Source organism: Haemaphysalis longicornis, unplaced genomic scaffold (genome assembly GCF_048455015.1).
Source record: "Haemaphysalis longicornis isolate Haplotype H1 unplaced genomic scaffold, Haemaphysalis longicornis Haplotype H1 scaffold_3, whole genome shotgun sequence".
In the NCBI taxonomy this organism is placed as follows: Eukaryota; Metazoa; Arthropoda; class Arachnida; order Ixodida; family Ixodidae; genus Haemaphysalis; species Haemaphysalis longicornis.
The window spans coordinates 176,611,484-176,630,725 of NW_027526335.1; the positions used below are offsets into that span (position 1 = coordinate 176,611,484).

At 45.5% G+C, this 19,242-nt stretch overlaps 1 protein-coding gene across 1 annotated transcript in view; it reads right to left on the bottom strand.

The window, feature by feature from the left end:
* Nucleotides 1–5,753: 5,753 nt before the first annotated feature.
* Nucleotides 5,754–19,242, bottom strand: part of LOC144175554 (2-Hydroxyacid oxidase 1-like) — a 51,143-nt gene continuing 37,654 nt past the window's right edge. Inside the window, exons 3-8 of the mRNA XM_077704624.1 lie at nucleotides 17,228–17,489; nucleotides 14,302–14,423; nucleotides 13,343–13,434; nucleotides 10,108–10,266; nucleotides 8,088–8,157; nucleotides 5,754–5,842 (exon numbers count right to left, since the gene is read on the bottom strand). Coding sequence (XP_077560750.1) covers nucleotides 5,754–5,842; nucleotides 8,088–8,157; nucleotides 10,108–10,266; nucleotides 13,343–13,434; nucleotides 14,302–14,423; nucleotides 17,228–17,489 — 794 coding nt within the window. The remainder of the gene's footprint in view (nucleotides 5,843–8,087; nucleotides 8,158–10,107; nucleotides 10,267–13,342; nucleotides 13,435–14,301; nucleotides 14,424–17,227; nucleotides 17,490–19,242) is intronic.

The window sequence follows — 19,242 nt, forward strand, 5'->3', positions numbered from 1 at the left end:
TGTCATTACGCGGGGGCTTTCAGGAGCTCACATAAAACACGGCTATTTCTCATTTTCGATATTGATGTGGGACATTTTACTTTGGGGAGGTCAAATTAACCATGCCGCTGGCCATTAGTGCCGAATAGCAACGCAGCACGGGCAGAACAATATGTTAGAACGAAACGACAGAATTGCTAAATTTTACGTGAGATTTTAAGGACGTAAAATATCAATCTAGATTGCCTCTATAACGAACAAAAATATTAATCCAAAAAGAAATAGCTGGCGCAAAGCGCTGCAGATCAATATAATCAAAACTCTGCGTCAAGCAAAGTGAGATACTGCACGCTCACGCACTAGTCTGTCTGTTTTTCAACCAAGCTGTTTATCTCTTCCCCAATGCTTAGATCGTGTCCGTACGCCCAGATGAACCACGATCAAAAACTATCCCCCCCAAGGTGCTTCATCATTCTCGAAGCTGACGCTCAAGAGCAGGCAATCCTGCCTCGTTTTGGGGGTGGTCTGCCTCGCTTGTTCATCAGAAACGACGAGAACCCTCACTCTTTTTTCCGGGGTGTTTCTGCATTTAGGCATACCTAATGTCACTAGATAAGGTTAAAGACTGTCAGGACTGTTTTTTCTTGCTGTTTCATGCCACCGGCATGATAATTGGTCAGTTCGCAACACGTGACACTTGCGTACACTGCGACGGTTCATGGGCGGCGCCATTTTGTAGCTTGTACGTTTTAAGGCGATAAACTTTGGTAGACTTAGCTTGTCCTCCCTGCTATTCGGCTGTGGGCGACTGATTTTGTTCCGAACACGAATCAAAGATAAAGCACGTAGCAGCATTCCAACAAGAGAAGTGCGTACGAACGTGTCGTGTTGCTGCATCTTCGGCACTGCTGTTAACAAACGACCCGCTAGAAGTTATCGGCGAGGCTGTAGAAGCGGTAACCTCGCAACACTGAAGAACACCAAAATGGCCGCCGTTGCTGACATGCGCACCTGAGTGCCGCTACTCTTATACCCTATGTAGTGAAGCCTACTTTGAGGTATCGGTTCTAACGGCGTTAGCAGGTAGCCGCTGCATGCCATACGAAGAGTTTGACGTTGCTTCGCAATTCCTTAAATAGGCACTCACACCTATCCGTGGGGTTATTGATAAAGGCACTTCGCTCTCTTTATTCAGCAATATACGCTGGTTAAGGTATTAAGGGCCTACAGCAGGGCCAGATGTTTGCATTTCATTTAATTTATCGCTCTGACGGATCAAATGAAGGAGGGATGCGCAACCACTATACGCTAGCATCATGGCCGCTGTAAGTATAGAAAGCAAGGTGACGTAGCTGAATGTCTCCGACGTTAGGTGGGAACTCTTGACCCCATTCACTTGCGGGGCTCGGCATACAGCGACGTGGCGCTGGCAGCAATTAAAAACTGATGCAAGTAGCTACAGCTACAAGTGACACTGCTCGCCTGGGAATCTTGGCGTAGACAAAATTCTACGTGCTCTAAAATATTTCATCATATGGCAGAAAATCGCGACAAAAATCGCCTTCCGCACCTCTGGTAAAGCAGTAATCATATATCCCCCTGGATTGCATCCCAAACTTATGACGGAAAGAATACTCAGAAGTGGATTCTAGCATCCCAAATGCAGCACAAAAAATGTGGTTGAATGGACGCTAACTTAAAGACTTACGCACACATCGTTGTTTAGTTTTTTACAGCTGCGATGCCCTAATTCAGCTGAAGCCCGCGGCCAATTTTAACAGCACTTCGGGAGAGCTATGTTGTGGCTGCCAAGCTACGCTATAGCAACACGGTCCAGTCGCAAAACAGCATGCTGTACAACATACCACACGGTTACCTACGGCGTCCTGGTTGTGGGTACTACAGATGATTTCTGTGTGTATGTGGGTACTACAGCTGATTTCTGGGTGTATCTTATACAGCTCTTTCCTTTATTGTCTAGTGTTTCTTCGAAGGCATCGCGAGATGGTCAATAACTACTGTCGTCGGTGAGCATATCAGCCGTTTCGTTTTGTAGCTTTCCTGTACTGAGTGCTTTGATGGCGGAATCGCAAGCTACCACAAAACGGATCACACCTTATTGAGAACGCAGGATTTGAGGCAGGAGAAGGTAGACAGGGTTGAGCACTCACTACCAGTGGAAGTTGGGAGGCTAGAAACACAGACAAACCCTCCGCCTGCGACAAAAGAAAGAAGGCCGTAAAGCTGCCAGTCGCCCGACTTAACTTTGATTTGGAAAGAGTCCAGTTTCTGAAGCAGTTTCTAGTCAATAAAGCGTACTTAATTTCTGGGGTTTGTGGTCGATATTCGTTCCAGCCGGGGTTGTCCAGCAGTACAGACAGCTGAAGGTTTCGTGAAATGTCCCGGTTCTTCAGAAGGGCGTGGATACCCAAAGAGTCTGCGTAAATTGTACAACTTTCATTACGATTTGTGGGTGGCTCAATGGCGAAGCCTTGACGCTCCTTAACGCTAGTGTGTGGTTGGATCCTGTCCTAAGCAGGTAAAAGGCAAAAACTTATCTAGGTCGACATTACCGCGCATGTTAAACATTGTCAGGTGCTCCGAATTAAACCGCAACGCTGTTATACAGCGCTCATTATTGTGCAGGTATTTCTTCTGCACGCAAAACCACCAAAAGTTTAATGGGAAGCCAAGCTTTGTTGAAGTCAAGCACGGAGGTACTGATATTATTATCGAATCCATAACATCGGCGAAGCTCGACCGCATCACCAAACTACTCAGTTCAAAATAATTTTGTTTATACTCATTCGAGAACGGGTTTTTTTGGGGGTAACCTGAGTCGATTTGTTGTGAACTGAAACCACCAGCTTGCATCGGTAACGCTGATCAAGTCATTCTGTGCTTTTGGAGCCTGAGGAGCATAGTGAGGCTCAAAGTGGCGTAATTTTTTTTAGGTTGCGAAAATTTATTTCAGGAAAATTTCAATAAAGAGTGGACAATTTTTGCAATTTTTTTGCCAAACAATACTTCCAAATTCTTAGAGTGACATCCACCTTATTTCTATGCTTTCTAGACATAATATTGTCTGTTCCACACAAGTCATTGCCGAAACGAGGGATTTATGCATATGGGCAGTGTCGTATGCTAACCCAATCAAAATCTCCAAGCAATCAAAGCTACAAAACAATGTGTGCTATTGAAATTTTTGTTGTGTGCTCGCGGATTTCAAGCGCTGGTTCATTACTATTGGGCCAATAGGCACCAGTGAAAGAAATGAAACGAGGATATAAAGGATTGCTGTAAGTAGTCCTTTAGGAAAGAGTTCACGCGGTCGAGAATAGTTGCAGGTGAGTGTCGCGCAATTACTGGGGTACATCGAATGTTCTGAGGCTTCAATACTGCACTGTTTCTTATTCATTGGTGAAATTCCATCTACTTTGTGCAGTGTCGAGTCAATCATTTTAACTGCTGCTATATTACTTGGTGCCTTGTGAAAGTAGAGCCGCACATTGTAAAGGAAGTTAGTGAGCCCAGCATGTCCGCATATTGCTGAACTACATTTCGCGGTTGTGTGCCTGGAGGTAACCGCCGAGGTAATACCCGGAAATAAATAGAAGCCCATCCCCACCCTAAAAGGGCCATGCTGAGAAAACACAAGTTTGATTCATTCGAAAGATAGCCTCGTGATTCATACTGAGAACACTTTTAACGTACTTCGCTCAAATAAGCTATATAGTTGGGGAAAAAGGGAATGACGAGGCCACTCACTAGCTCATTTCCCGCACCAGAACATATGACGTAATATGCACCTCTGTACGGCTGTCTGAAGCCGGTAAAAGCTAACGCAAGTTACGCAGGTCTTATACGTTTGCAGAACGAGCTACTCCCGCCTAAATCAATATGCACTCATTTTATAGCAGTAAATATTCTGGGTTAAACAATGTAAGTTACGAAAGTACACGCAAATATATAGGTACCAGTGCGTACTGCTGCTGGTACTGCGCGCACTAGGCTTGTCACAGCTGTACAGCAGTGCAGCGCTTTGTGGTTGTCTCACACGACACGAGCTGATTGACGTAAGCGACTTTGTCTTTAGTGACCTTTTTTGTCGAACATACTCAATGTTTTACGAAACTATAACTACCTACAGAAACAAAAACAAGCCAGGCGGTAGAAATACGGTCATAAACAAAGCAAATGTGAACAGCGCTGCGGAGCAGTTTGGTGGCGCCATCTAAGAGGACTAACGGTAAACAAGGCTCCACCGACCACGGCAGACTGAACAGCGCACTTGAACTTCCCTTCCCTTTCTTGTGACGTCACGTCACAAAACCCAATTTGGCGGGAGAATCCAAAATTTTAACTTACATTCACTCATTTCTCAGTAAATAAAGCCTCACTTGCTGCTGCCGGGAATGCACTCAGGGCGCTATAAAACACGAAATCTTTTGAATCAAACAAACTTGTACTTTGGCTGGACAGCCCCTTTAAAAGAACGATGGTTGAAACACGCAGCTTTCTTCCAAACAGAATGAGCCAAAGTCAAAGTACAAATCCAAATCAGTTCGAGCACGTTGGAATGGCGCATTCGGAAGGACGTATGCTTCATAACAAAGGGAGACATGTTCTATTGCTACCAAGGTAATCGTTTTTAACGGCGGAGCTGTGCTTGCTGGCCGTAATATGTGCGGCGTCATGAAAACCTCCGGGCCATAGTTACTGCCGCTGTTCGCTGAGCACATGAGCACGCGCATGACGAGGAGCACCCGGCGTCGTCAAAGCTCACGCGTGGCGCTCGCAAATTGTTTAACGCTGCCACTAAGATCGACATAATTTTTATCGACACAAAGCCATCCTTAGAAAGAACCAAACTTACATTTCTTGTTAAAGTTTATTCTGAACTGCAGACTAAGCATCATTTTTTAATTAGTTATAATTATTCTTTCCGAACCGGTTCCCGAACCGGTTCAGGCTTGCAAACTGGTTAAGGCCCGAGAACAGGTTCGCGAACTGGTTCGTCGTGTAATTTGGTTCAACTGGAAGTAAGCCAGAACGAAATTATTTCACCCGAACCGCAGCCGAACCGGGAATTTTTCGGTTCGACACACGGATACATATCGTCACGGGACGTATCAATTTCACGGGACAGTGTAGACAGAGAGACATGCACCCTCAGTGGGAGCATACGATGTTGTTTCTGGCAGTGAGATATCTAAAAGGACCTACAAGGGCGAAGCATTGCCACACTGTTTCGATGGGGATTAGAGAGTTTGTACCACGACAAAGTTGGTCGGGATTTGTACTCGTGAAGACACTCGTTGCGATTCGTGTAGAATGGCTTAAAGCCTGAGTTGCTGCAGCGGCAGGTGGCTTGACCACTAGGTTGTCCAAGAGGCTGCTGTGTGATGTGCAAGGGCTTCGAGACTGGCAATTATATCTACTTATATCTAAGTCTGCTGACGCTAGGCTTAATCAGTTTGTTATTTTGGTAGTAGTTATTGAGAAAAGTTGAAGCCGCCGCAAATTTGTCACCAAGCTCTTCCGAGACCGTTCTGACAAACACAGGCGCCTTCACGGTCACGATGACCTAGCATACCAACAGAAGAATCCTGGCGAAGTGAGCCGCAACTACTTCAAGAGGGGTTGCACTCAGCACCAGCAACCCGTCGCACGAAGTAGTTTGAAAATGCTCCACCAGTGAAATTAGCCAAGTGTGCACTTTTTTTATTGTACTCTTTCCTGGGATTGCGAACTTGTTCATTTTTCTTGATATTTTAACCAAGAAGCTGTTGAGATGTGTCGCAGTGGATGGTCTCGTTCAACGCCAGAAACCCACTGTTCAATTTCAGTACGTCCGTACAACCTAGACAAGAACCAAATAAAAGTACAAAATTAGTTATATAGTGAACATAGACCACCCGTGTTGCTTACCGGAATACTGGTAACTAACAGCCGAAGAAGCGACACACTTTATTGCAATAAAAGAAAATTTACGGTAAAAAATTCGCTGTTCCTTAACTCAGTTGTGCCTGGGTGTGGGTAGCGAGAGATAGGGTTAATTATATTGTTCAGCTTGGTTCTCTGTATGATTACGACGCTTCTCGAGGCGTGCGGCTGGGTCTTACTCCGTCTCCTCGGCTCGTTTCCCGCGCTTGATTTTGTTCCGGCGACGAACCCTGACGACAAATCCCACCGAGCCTCTCCTTCTATATACAAACAATTTCCGCTATTAATTTTTCTTTTTTTCTTTTTCTTTTTTGTTCTTTCTTCCTTTTACCGCTTTTGCTTTTATACTTTTTTTAATTTCTTATTTTCTTTTTTATTTTATAGCGGCGAGCGGTGCTGCCAGCTGCGCTGGCTAGGGGATCTCCAGGTTCCCTCGCTGCCGCAGGTTCCGTAGGAACCGCTGCCAGCTAGGGAAACGAGGTGCGGCCACCGGTCACAGCTAAACGGAAAAATACGGCCATTGTACCTCTCGCTACAAAACTACCCCAAACAAAGTGATAATGATGTGGTCCCTCTAGCAGGCTTCGTACAATTTCAAAAACTGTCGTTATTGCACATTTTACTGCGGGTATTTTTGTCTGCATTCAATGACATTGAGCCACTGGCAACCGAGTGGGAGTACATGATGCGCTAAAGCACTGATGAATAGAGTTGCAATTTCAATAATCGAAAAAATTCTACGGCCACTGGGCCGAATGGACTCTTCATCAATGTGTATAGATAATTAGTAATACAATCGTTACCACAAACTTTTGTACGTTTCAGCGAACGGCAGTAGGTTCGGCGGTATTTCATATCGAGAAAACAATTACACATTCTTTGGCTTTTATATGATCTCTACAACCTTTTCCACTTACCGGTTTTTTATTTGCAAAAAGGCCTGTCTTCATAAGATATAAAAAAACGCTTCGTATTACCTATTGCCCTGCCCATGTGCTGCTATGCTAAAGTTTTGTCACAGAAAACGCGGGTAATCCGCACGTATTTTGAGAGAAACTGCTCAAGAAATTTCTGTGGGGGGTTGTTCATGCGGAATGTTTATTTTAATCTTCCTGATTTTGAACTACTGCTTCAACCTAAATGACGTCATGGCGGAGCTTCTATTGTAGGTCCAGCAGCTGCACATGCTTAGGGCAAAAAGGTAAAACAAAGTAGTAGAACTCTGTCTTTGCAACAGAAATTCCAATAAGCTTCTCTTGGTACCATAGCCTTACGAAGCCTATGACGTGCATTTGGCTGCAGCGTAGTATACGTTGCTCAAACGTAATTAGACAACGATCATCACGTAGTTTGTCGGCAACCGCCACATAGTCAAGAATGCATGTCGGGAACCGCGAATGTGAAACCAATGTTTTCGGCATCTTTGCAGTTGTCATAACTTCTGTTTCCTCTTTCCTTGCTACTTTCTCACAGCGCTATACCTTTCATCCTAAAGAAAGAAATAGCTGGCAAAGATTGTGGCGTGGCTTTTGGTGTAGCAAGTTGGCCATGATTGCGCGCACATGGAACCGCACTACTCTTTATCGCTCCCTTTTCTTGATCTTTACACTTTCTCCCGCCATATAGTAGGTGAGGTTTTTGGAAGTTTAGTAGAGCCGGTTCGCCACATCGGCATGCATGAAGGATCTCACAAACTATTTACGTTATCTCTGATCCTTACAGTTTTGGTGCCACATAGCAGGGGATGCTTTCGGAGGTATTCGCGCGAACTATTCGAACGTTGAAGGCTCCAGCGGACGCCATTACGTCTGTACGATCTCTGAAGAAATCGCGTAAGCCATAGCAACCAAGCAACACTAATGCTCGGCAGAAACACGCAGAGATGACGTAGCAATAATTATGCGACCTCCACCACCCCTTAGCAAAGCGTGTGGGACGCAAGCGGCATCCTGTGACTTTCTCGACGTTTTTTTATTAGAAGCAAAATATAATATAAAGCGAAATATAACAGCAGCAAGGTTGTGTTTTGCTCTTTCATGCCATGTTGTGTCACTCTTCTTGGTGATATTTTTGGTAATCATTGTTCGTATCGGCTACCCGTTCGATGGGGTTTTCACAGTGGGGCGCTGTTTTCTCGACAAAAATCGTAAATAGGTTCTTACCAAGGAGTGCCAGGCATTCGTCCAGTTCCCTTTTTATACCTTCGAGAACCTCGACTACTCCTGCTTCGCCCTGCGAAAAAGCCCAAAAGTTGGGCACACATGCAATGCTCGCCAAGAAGGCCTGCTTAGCCCTGCAGAAGACCATCACACAAGACCACCAACCGCAGAAGATGCGCACTCATGTGATGTCAAAAAGGAAGCGTCGTTGTTATGAACAGTGAGCAAGGTAATCAGAAATGGATAAAAAATTTGCACATTTTGAAATTGCTGGTGACAATAAAATTTTGCAATGTGGTAACAATGTCTGATTTATCACTCGTGTTTAAATACGAACCTGATGCACTCCCAAACTCAGATGCGAATCAGCATGGGTGTGGCTTACAGACACCTTCCATCGGGGTTATTAGCCATACTTAATATGTAAGTATATAAAATGTGGAAAGCGTTGTTGCGAACTGTAGAAGATGATGCTCCTGGCACATACCGCCATACTATCATTGTCATTGTAAAGCAGTCTGTCATTGCCATTAAAAAGGTTCGGTCGGCGTCTTACGGCTTGGTTCTCTGGCGGCTCATCCGCAACAAGGAGGTCGCTCCGCGACATTTTGTGCAAAAACCGGGGATCAAGCCAGGGACCGTGCATCGAACCAGCGACCGGAGTCGATCCTGGGATCGAGTCATTGCATCAGGCGCTCCGTATGGATTATAAAAGTGCAAAATAGTTAAGCTGCGGCTTCGTAGCCAGTTCGACGATGCACATAAAGTGATCGAGGCACTCACTATACCCATGCTCTTGACTTCATGATGACATAAACGGCGCTTTCGCTGCATGGCTGACAAGGTTAGACCCACGGCTGGCAGAGGAAAAGATGGCTTCAGAGATATGTGAGCAGCAAGACATGAGCCTACTCATCGGATCGGACGAGCTGTGGAAGTTTGTGAGCGGCAAAATAATACACAGCACGGAGGTGCAAGGATTGGTTGCTGTCAAGACCACAGTCGGTTGGACGCTGCAAGGTCCAGCCGGGTAGCTTCCCGCCTAGATACAGAGCAAGACACCTAGCCCCCAGCCAGTGAAGTGCGGCGTTCTGCATACAAAGTATTTCAAAGTTCGGACAGTAACGCTGGCCTTCGTAGCGCCTGCCTCCTGGGCACGAACACGACCCTTAACAAAGCTTTTTGTGTAGCTTTGGAACAGCCTTCTACGCCGCACGATCACGGAGATCACACTCAAGAGGAGTTTCGAGTGCAAACGACTATCAAACATCCAGAAAGAAGTATGTTCAAAGGTCAACATCTCCCTGAGTTCTTCTCGCCACGGTGCCTTCGACATAGTTCAGACAGCCGTACATCGATCGAGCGGAACAACAGTGCCAGTCGACGTTCCCCGTAAAAGGTAACCAGCTAGAAGCTCCATGATCTATTGAAAAATGAGGATCGAGGTTGCACTACCAAAAAATGAAAAAAAAAGAACCTGCAGGAGGACCGACAAGACAATCTGGTCTGAAAAGCCTTTGATGTTGTGGGTCTACCTAGCAAACAGTGCTTTGTTTTTGCCAAGAGCCTGTTGCAAGATGATAATGTTTTTTACATAACGGTTTCTCGTCGGGAGTATGTGCCGAATTGTAGATGCCGCTCATGGAACATACCGCACCAGTATCGTCATCACTGTACATTTTGTATTAGGGTGCCTGACGTCTCGGTTGTCTGGTGGCTCAGCCGCAACTAGGTGGTCGCTCTGCGAAAGGCGTGTCATGCTCTTCGGCAAAAATTACCACTGACATTCACACACCTCCAATGTGAACAGCCATGTGACCTATTCTAATGGGATAATCTATGTAGCCAATGAGGCTTTTGGACTGTTGCTGTCTGTATCACTAGAACGTAGCTTTTATTTCCACCAGGTACGGATAACACTGCTTAATATGAGAACTGCCTAATGTTACTGCTTAATGTCAGTGCACAGGTTTCTGCGTATCGATTTGGCACACTCGTTAAGATGCCCTTGCTATACACTCACCTTGTATCCGAGCCCATATAAAGTCAGCCGACCAATAAATACTGCCTTGGCCCCCAAGCACAGCGCCTTGACTACATCCGTTCCCGACCTGACGCCGCCGTCAATGTACACGTCACAACGACCAGCCACAGCGCGCACAACATCTGGCAAGGCGTCCAGCTGCAAGAGCATCAGAACATAGTAGGAGAAATGTGTAAAAATGTGCTTGAACATATTCTGGCTGCTTTATGAGGCTCCGTGGACCTGGGAAAAATGGTCCCGGTAAGAATGGCCCCGGAAATACTGCCGAGGATCAAATTGTGTGGGTAAGTATCAAAACATGGTGTAATTTCTCATAAATGAGCGCACAAGTCTACGTGCATAATAGTGAATTCAAGGCAGCCGAATGTTCTTTAAGAATTGGTGGAGTACAATTCGACCCACTTTTCATTGTGGCCTTTTGCAGTATGTAGTCGTGTATTTTCATATGATGAGGGGTGCAGACAGGATAACGGTAGTGATCCTAAAGGAGCTTAATAGGAAGACGATCCTTGTCTGTTATTGAATTCACAGGCCTGAGAATTTCAGTGCAATAATGCTTTTTTAGGCCAAAATATGTAGGCAGATGTGTAACTGATCTTTCTGAGCTGGCGCTGTGAGGTTATCCGATAGCAGATATTAAAGCGCCGAAAGTAATTGTAAAAGCGAGTGATACGAGACCGTTTCGAGATGAACTGGATGGTGCTGCCCAGGGGCACCGAATAAAGAGGGGTAGGGGGCTAAAGCCGCTGAATGTTCAAGAAAGGGGCTCATTTTCTGTGCTCTTGACACGATTGCTCCTTCATTGACAAAAACACAGGCCGGAATGGGTCAGAGAACGAGGCTCATAAGAATAAGCTATTTTGCCAGAACCCGTATCTGATCTGCGAAGGTACCCCTTTTCCGATTCGCCTTGTTTTTTTTTCTTGCGATAACGTGTTTTGGTGTATTACCTTAAAAAAGTATTTCTGCTGTGTAACGGAGGGTAAATGACATTCTTTCCATTACTTTATGCACGATGTTGGCTGTATCACATCTGGCCCCTGTATGTCCATCCCGAGTGCCACGAAGTGGTTACGATTGTTTTTTTCCTGTCCAAAAAATGAAAGCCTCAATTACTGCACGGTGCAGGCTGTTTGAAGTGGCGGAAAAGCTGTTACTTTAGGAAATTGTGTTCGATTACGGATACAGCTGAGTTGTTTAGCCAGGGTATCCAGGATGACCTTGTGCGATGACAATTTAAGAGATTTACCAGTGCTGTTGATGCCTTCTGTATTATAAAATATTTGTTAATAATAATAACAGAAATTTCAATAGTGTATAGAGGTAACTTAATGATAAAGTATAATACTGCTAACCAGACATTAGCGAGTGTCGACCGGCGTGCTAGTTGCTAATTTGACGTTCTTCTTACACAGCACCCTGGAACCGGCTGCAGAAAAGGGACGCGAGCACAGCGCTGACTAACAACTGAACGTTTTATTAGATGCGACGCATCTCTTGCTCTGAGGCATGTCCCTCCTGCGTCGTCGTTGTCGCACCGTCCGTCCGCATCCCTCCTCCGTTCTTCTCTCCGACAGTTGTGCACAACAGCTGTGCGCAACACTCTCACTCCGTCTCATTATCAGAAACAACAGCTGCGTGCGCGCGCTTCGCGCCGCTCCCGTCGCGCGGTGACGCGCGGTGTGCGCAAGTGCGCGCATGCGCGACTCTCATCCGTTGTCTCCTCTCCTTCAAGCGCTGTGAATATAAAGCGGGTAGCGCGCTGCGGCGGTTCAGTCAGCCCTCGCTCTCGTTCGACTCCGCGTGACTTTGCTTGACGACTCCGTGCTTGACTTGATTCTTTCGATGAAGACGTGATGGAAGCGACGGTCCCTTTAGTGAGTGGGCTGACACAATCCAATAACAGCGTGAGCGCAAACGCTCAAGGCAGCGTTACGACCAATTGAACCCCCCGATGCGTCGCATCACATCAGGGTTCCCTCGCGGGAAGATGGGCGTAATTGTGAAAAGAGTGGACATATTTAGAATAAAGCAGACATAATAAACGTACACTTGAAGTTTTTAATCTCATCTCATTTATAGTAAGATATATATTCCTGTTTCTTACAAGATAACGCTAAGGAAGCAATGCTAATGCACTGATCTTCCAACTGGTGAATTGCCAAATCCTCGAATATTTCTGGGATGGTTCTGTAATGACCACTGCTTCTGCGACTGCACTTATAATATAGCCACTTGCAACCCCAGTGCGATGCGGTTTGAAACCGTACAGCAGTTTGCAACCGGAAAGGGAGCCACGTGTGGCTGCTTAAACACTTTTTAGGCTACAGGTGGGCTACAATGTTAGCCATATTTCAAGGCTGTAGTTTACGTTAACCCCTTTACGGGGCAAAGAAACGAAACACGTTCATATATTTGAAAGAAAAATGGCACATATAGTTATGCCGCTCGTCTGCATCACAGAGACTAAGACTCACCAAGAACCGACAGTCAGGGATTATTTACTTTAGCTTCTAATTTTACATTTTTCTCGCAAGCGTTCTAGCGGTGGTTTCCTGGTTTTGATTCTTTGTCGATACTTAATTGGTTAAAACAGTGCATCACTTGAAAATAAAGCAGTTGAAAGAGACAATTGGGTCTTCGTCTCGACGTGTTTTCTCTGCATTTATGTGTTTCTGTTAGGTCTCTGTTATAAGAGGAGGGATGCAATACCAGGGCCAGTGACAAGTGCGAAGCTTTACATCTTTCCAACGCCATCATCATCATCGGCAGCCCACAAGGGCCATTGCAGGACAAAGGCGTCCCCCACGAACCCCCAACCACTCTTATCACGCGCAGCTCGAGTCCATTATAAGCTTCCGAAATTACTTATTTCATCCCTCAATCAAGTAATTAGCTCCCCCTTTTTTTACACCCGTCTCTCGGTATTGACTGTGTCCACCTTGTATTCCACCGGTTGTCCCAAGTTCATTCCTTTTTATATGAAATATTATACTTCAGTTTGTTCTCTAATCAAAGAAGCTCGTTTCGTCTCCCTTAACGTCACTCCTATCATTCTTAGTTCCATGGCCAGCTGAGCCGACCTGAACCGACCAAGAACTCTTATTCGCCCTCGATTCGGCGAACGGCAACCGAGAGTAGTGGAAAAGGCGTGGATAACATTTTCTCAAGCGATCTCCACAAGCGCTAACCAAATTGTATTTTAGTTACGTACTGTTGCAGTGACTCCGTCCATGCGCCTTCCACCATGGTTGGACACAATGATAGCTGCGGCACCATGGTTCACAGCTTCGGCGGCATCGTCAGCTGTAAGCCACAAAAATACGAGTGCATGAAAATAAAAATTACAAATTACAAAAACAATACGGGAAGAAACAACTCTGCTTAGGTGGGTGTTTTAAAATAACAATTAAGTAGGCTCATTTGCAATCCCTACACGCTGTATGCGAACAATTTGGATTTGCTGGGATGAGAGTAGTCTACTTAGCTACCCTAACGAACAACGAGCAGCAGACTACTTTATTCACAGACTTCTACCAGAGCCTTAAGTGTTACAATGTACCAGTGATCTTCTAACTAAAGTGACTCCGAGAAAAATTTACTTGATTTGGTAATGCACATATCAAGGTGCATAAATTATAGCCGTGGTTTTGTGAGCACACTCGGCTTAATCTAATAGCAGTTAGATTTAGTATATGTGTCCTTTAAAGACACTTTATCCTTTGCCGATTTATTTCAGGACCTATAGTGGTCGCAAAATACCATTGCGCCGTATAGCCATGGTTATCTATGATTTTCCAAGCGGGCGGGCTTTGAATCATGCAAAATGGGCAGAGCAAAATACGCCTCGACGGGCTAAAGAATGCAAAGAAAAAATTGACTGCCAATTCTTGAGTGACATGATTCGCCCTGCAGCTTTTGCAAAGAACCGACACGGAAAATAATGCACTTGAAAAGATAAGCTATGCCAACTTTAATTTTTCGCAGCCACTTTTAGGAAGCTCAAACAGAAAATCATAAAACATGAACAGAATAACACGTGAAGTAAATTTAAACCATTTTAGAGGGAGCGTATCGAGTCATTCTCTTTGGCGAGAACGTAAACCAAATATTGAATTTCTAAGCGGTCCCAAAGCTTGTTATCAAAAGCGTTTATCTGCTGCACAGCATCACCTCTGAGGATGCCCTTGAGGACTACCGGGAGGTCAGTGGCATCCCGTAGCATGTCGACGTCCGCCCAGTTCCTGCTTTCATCCCACTTGTGCCCTGGCGTGCGTCCACTGACGCTTTGAAACCTGCAGTGGACGAACATTGCGGGATTTGTGGAACCAATTAGGTTAAAGCCATTGGAAACAAAACACCTAAGGTCCGCTTCATATTGCAAGGTGTCAGACTCTATGCTATGTGGCTCTTTTAACAAGGTTTTTTTCTGAATGCTGAATATGCTAATACCCCATGAAGAATAAACGAGGTGTTAATCTACCGGATTTATCGGAAATTCCTAAGGTGAAGTATGTTTGTGCGAAGAAAAGTTTCACACCCACCTGAATGCAGCCATACGGCTACAGAGGAAAGCTATACAGCTTCCTTAGAAACTCCGCAGTTGAAGAAGAAGAAGAAAAAAACACCTACCCATTACTTCGAGTGGTTGATCAATGCGTTCTCGCCCTACAAACGACTAGCCTCCTTGTTAGCTCAGTTGGTAGACCGACTGCTCCGGTTAAGCGGTGGTCCCGGGTTCGAATCCAGGACCAGGACGAATTTTTATTGAACTGCAGAGTTTCTGAGGAAGCTGTATAGTTTTCTTTTTAAGCCGTATGGCTGCATTCAGGTGGATGTCAAACTTTCCTTCGCAGAAGAATAATCGAATAAATATACTGAAGAACTGTATTCTATAGCCTTTATTATACTTGGTATAAAACATTTAGTTGGATTTTAGAGATTTTCTGTGGGGTTGCGGTAAGCTGTATATTTTTCTTAGTGGGCGCCAAGGGCAAAAACTGTAATGGAAGAAACATTTTTCGGCACTTATTTACGAGACAAGCCGTTTTAAACAGCACAGCTCTTATAGTCGGCGAAGATTCGCCGTCGAAGGAAAAAAAAATACCGAGCAAACGCCAGAGGCTCGCGAGAAAGTCCCTCGCGGCACCCGCCGAGCGTCCTCAGCCCGCGCAGTGTCTTTAGCAAAACAAAAGGCTGGAAAAAACTCAGAGGAGCGAGAAAATGGCCAGCGCTCATGAGCGCGTCCCTCGCAGCGACCGCCGAGCCCCGGTTTGCGCAGTGGTTTTAGCAATAGAAAAAAAAAACTCGAGCACTGGTGCTAAAGATGAAAATAAACCGTGCTTGGGAGGGGTCAACGTGGCAGTCGCATTCTCTAGAAGCCATTATGGATAATTGGAGACCTGGCTACAAGTGTGTCAGTCCTTCCCGAGACGACTTGCAGATCCTGTCACCGCTGTCTCGAGTCGATAACGAAGAGCGTGTGGAAGTACACAATTGTGTGGATGACTGTGCATTCACCACTCGCCGCGAAGAAAGCGACGACCTCGTCCACGCATATGACCACGATTAGTAGTAGCGCAACTAAGCAAATAAACAATGATACGGGAACTTAACTACGCGTGCGCATTGCTCACCTACAACAGCTTCGCCACTCAAGGCTTGCGCGTGACAAGTTTCCCTGAGTTTTAAACTACCTCTCCAATTACGACGCGCCTTTTATTTACACTTGGCTCAGTACATAGCACAAGGGATTTTAACAACTGCTTGAACGGGAACTTACACCTGCAGCCTTCGTTAAGTCGAACGTCAACAGGTACGGTAACCTCAGACTACACTTCGCGATGTGCCGAAATTATATTCTTTGTTGCGGTGTAACGTAACCTCCGCCCGAAATCTAAGACGTCTGCCGTCATAAAAGGAGACCAATGGGAGAGCGCAGTCGCTCAGAATAGGAGGCTGGCACTTGCCGTACTCGGTAAGTCTCTGTAGTACGAAGGTTCCCGGGAGAGGAAAAAATCACCTACGTGGCCCTCTATTCACTGTGAGGCGGCTCCTGGTCATGTGAAAATTTCGGTCATCAAGCAGGCTCTACGGGGGAGCGGATATGGGGAGCATATAAGCACGTGCATTGCAGATTGAAAGCAGCTTAGGGCACCTTCTCCCTAAAGAGAAACGGGGTATTTCACCAGAAGTGGTTGTTTAACTGGAACGTTTTTTAAATGCTGCACGTGATTTCAATTTAGCGATAAGTCTGCATATCAGGTTAGCTACGCAATGAGTCCTTCTCAGATTCTGTATTTCTACTAAACATACAAACAGAAGGCGTCAGTCCACAAAGCTTTGCACCTTTCAGCTACTAAGCCTATGACATAAGAAGGTGTTGACCGTTTGAGTTTCGTCGCCCAAGGCTCCCAATAGGAACAGATGCGATACGGATAGGGTAATAAATTTCGGTCGCAGTCCGCCACTATGTAAACGTTATCACCGGGGGCTCAAGACAAGTGGAAGAGCGAGAAATATAAAATGGGAACTGTGGACAGGGATGCCCATGGATGATCTGCACGATGAACGTGCTGCTCATTGGAAATGTATTATCACTTTGAAGCGCCTTCGTTTGCAAAACCGAAGGAGGGATAAAGTGAGACTTTCCTTATGCACAGACCGGAATATCGAAGCCAGTGAGGCTCAGCGTTCATACAAGGTGACGTAGAATGTGTTAGTTACTACGATGAGGTTTTTTCGGTTAGTGTGTCCAATAAAAGAACCGTTTGATAGAAGGCACTTGTGCTTTGTATTTTTTATCTCTGTTACGTGGTAGCTGAGCAGCTATTAGTTTGTTTAGTAAATGAGTGGCAATGCTGATTACACCACAAACGGTTTCGCTTACGCACTAACAAAAGTGTTTGTGGAATCTGCATGACTTGCACCAGTCATTTTAGTGGGTCGCAGCGCTCGTGGTGTTTTCCTCCTATTTTTGTCCTGGTTTTTGCGCGCGGTTTCACCAGGATGAATTTCTACCAACTGGTCTATTTCCCGACACATTTCAATTTTAGTGGGTGCTCGCCCTGTCATACTGACTGTTCCCATAGCGACTTACATTTCAGCCATTGGTTTCGACACGGAAGCGAATTCTTCGCCCGCTTTACTGCGCGTAACCAGCGGGGGGTCGAGCGTGACGACGATCGCCGCACACCCGCAGCGCTTGGCACGCAAGGCGTCTTGCAGGGTGATCGAACGGTCCTTTCGAATGTCCACCTGAGACCACAGCACGACGTCCGGACCTGCCGCTGCTGCCACTTGTTCCAGCGGGGTGGAGCTGAGCATGCTGACCACCATGACTGTCCCAGCATGACGAGCGGCTGCACATAAAATCTAATCTGAGTGACACATCGTTACGCTGAGCAGGCAACCTCATATCTCTCAATATTACTACACACGATGTAGCACACTACACCTCACTTACTCAAGCAATGAGGCTTTCATCTTTGGCTGTCTTGGAGAGACATGCTAGTAATACTCGGGAAGTGTCTTCAACACGCTGTTTAGTCAGGCATGATGGTTAGCTCACACAAGTAATACTAAAAACAGAAATTTGGGTCTGCAAAGCCTATGGAAATGGAAACCCCGTATGGATGTCAGGCATGCAAATTCAAACGGACAAACTGCTAAGAATTAATTAACTATGAGTGGTGCCTCCACCAGAGATGTATTCGAGCTAGCGGAAGTGCAACCCAGCTGAGTGCTCATACTAGACACCCTTCTAATTATGATACGCTTTTAATAAAACCACACCGTCCAAATTGATTTGGTTGGTGTTGCTTTTTTTTTACCTTGAAGTGTTCGTATGCATGCCTCTTTGTTTTGTCTTGTTGTATAAAACAGGTAATGAAGAAAAAGAGCTTTGGCCGGCCCGGATAATCGAGTGACAGACAGACATACATACAGACAGGCCAGAATTTTCCCGTTCAAGTAGCCCAAGAAATACTATCGTCTTTAAAAAAACTCCCGATGTTTTTACGGTGTCTACAACCTTTGTAAAAGTGTTATCGATCTTTATGCTTAGGTCCAATACAACAACTCTGTCTTGAATGAATTAAGGTAGCTCTCAGCATTTTACTGTTTATAAGTAAGACATTTGCTTTGTTGCACGAGTACAAACTTTCTAAAACGCCAGGTATAGCTGAAATTAGACATAATATTTGTGCTTTGAATAGGAGGCTTGTGTCGTCGGCATATGAAATATGCTGGTTTTGTGCTAATACTTGTTATGTCATTCACATACAGAATAAATAATGCGGGACTGAGGTGCTTCCTGGCAGAACTCCTGGGGGTATTCATTGGAGAGTTGAGATTCCCTTTCCTCCTCCTCGGGGTCTTCAAAGGTGTTTTAAAGAACCAATTCGAGCATCTATCAATCGGCCGTAAAAAATGGATGGTTCAGGACTGCCTTATATGCTGTCCCGATGAATACGTTTCTTTGGTTTTCTTCTGGCAGGTGAGTTCCTAGTACGGCTGGCTGTAGGATATCCACCTCATACTCAGGATCTGCATGTGTCTGATCGTTTCCGCTTTCACTCTTGCTGCTCATGAGGGCAACGGGGCGCGCGGGACCGGGGGGACTTGGCCCTTCTCACACGGGTCTCTGAGGTGAGGAAGCTTGGCAACATACGCACCGGCTGAGGCTCTAACGCCTTGGCTGCTGGGCTTCTCGCAAGGGGCTCAACAGAATAAAAGTTTCTGTCTCTCTCTCTCTCTGTTGCTGTTCCCTTGAGGAGGGGTTTTGCAATGTGGCCTAATTCGTTAAACATTTTCTGTATTTTAGTGATTGTGACAACGGCTCTGCAGCTTCTCAGAAGGGCCATAACCCGGATTCTTGCGTGAGTGTACTCTGGAATGACATCATCAATAATTTGGGGCGTCTTTTTTCTTCTTGCCCGGATTTTGCCGTCACTTGTTCACGCGCGCACCTTGAAGCAGTGATAGTTGCGTGGAAATTTCAAGAAATAAATAAAAATTTGGTGCAATTAAGCGCTTTATACGTTGTTTTATTTATTCCTACGGGGAATTTAGTTCGCTTGTGCTCGTAAAACTATAACTTTTCTGCTTTTTGAG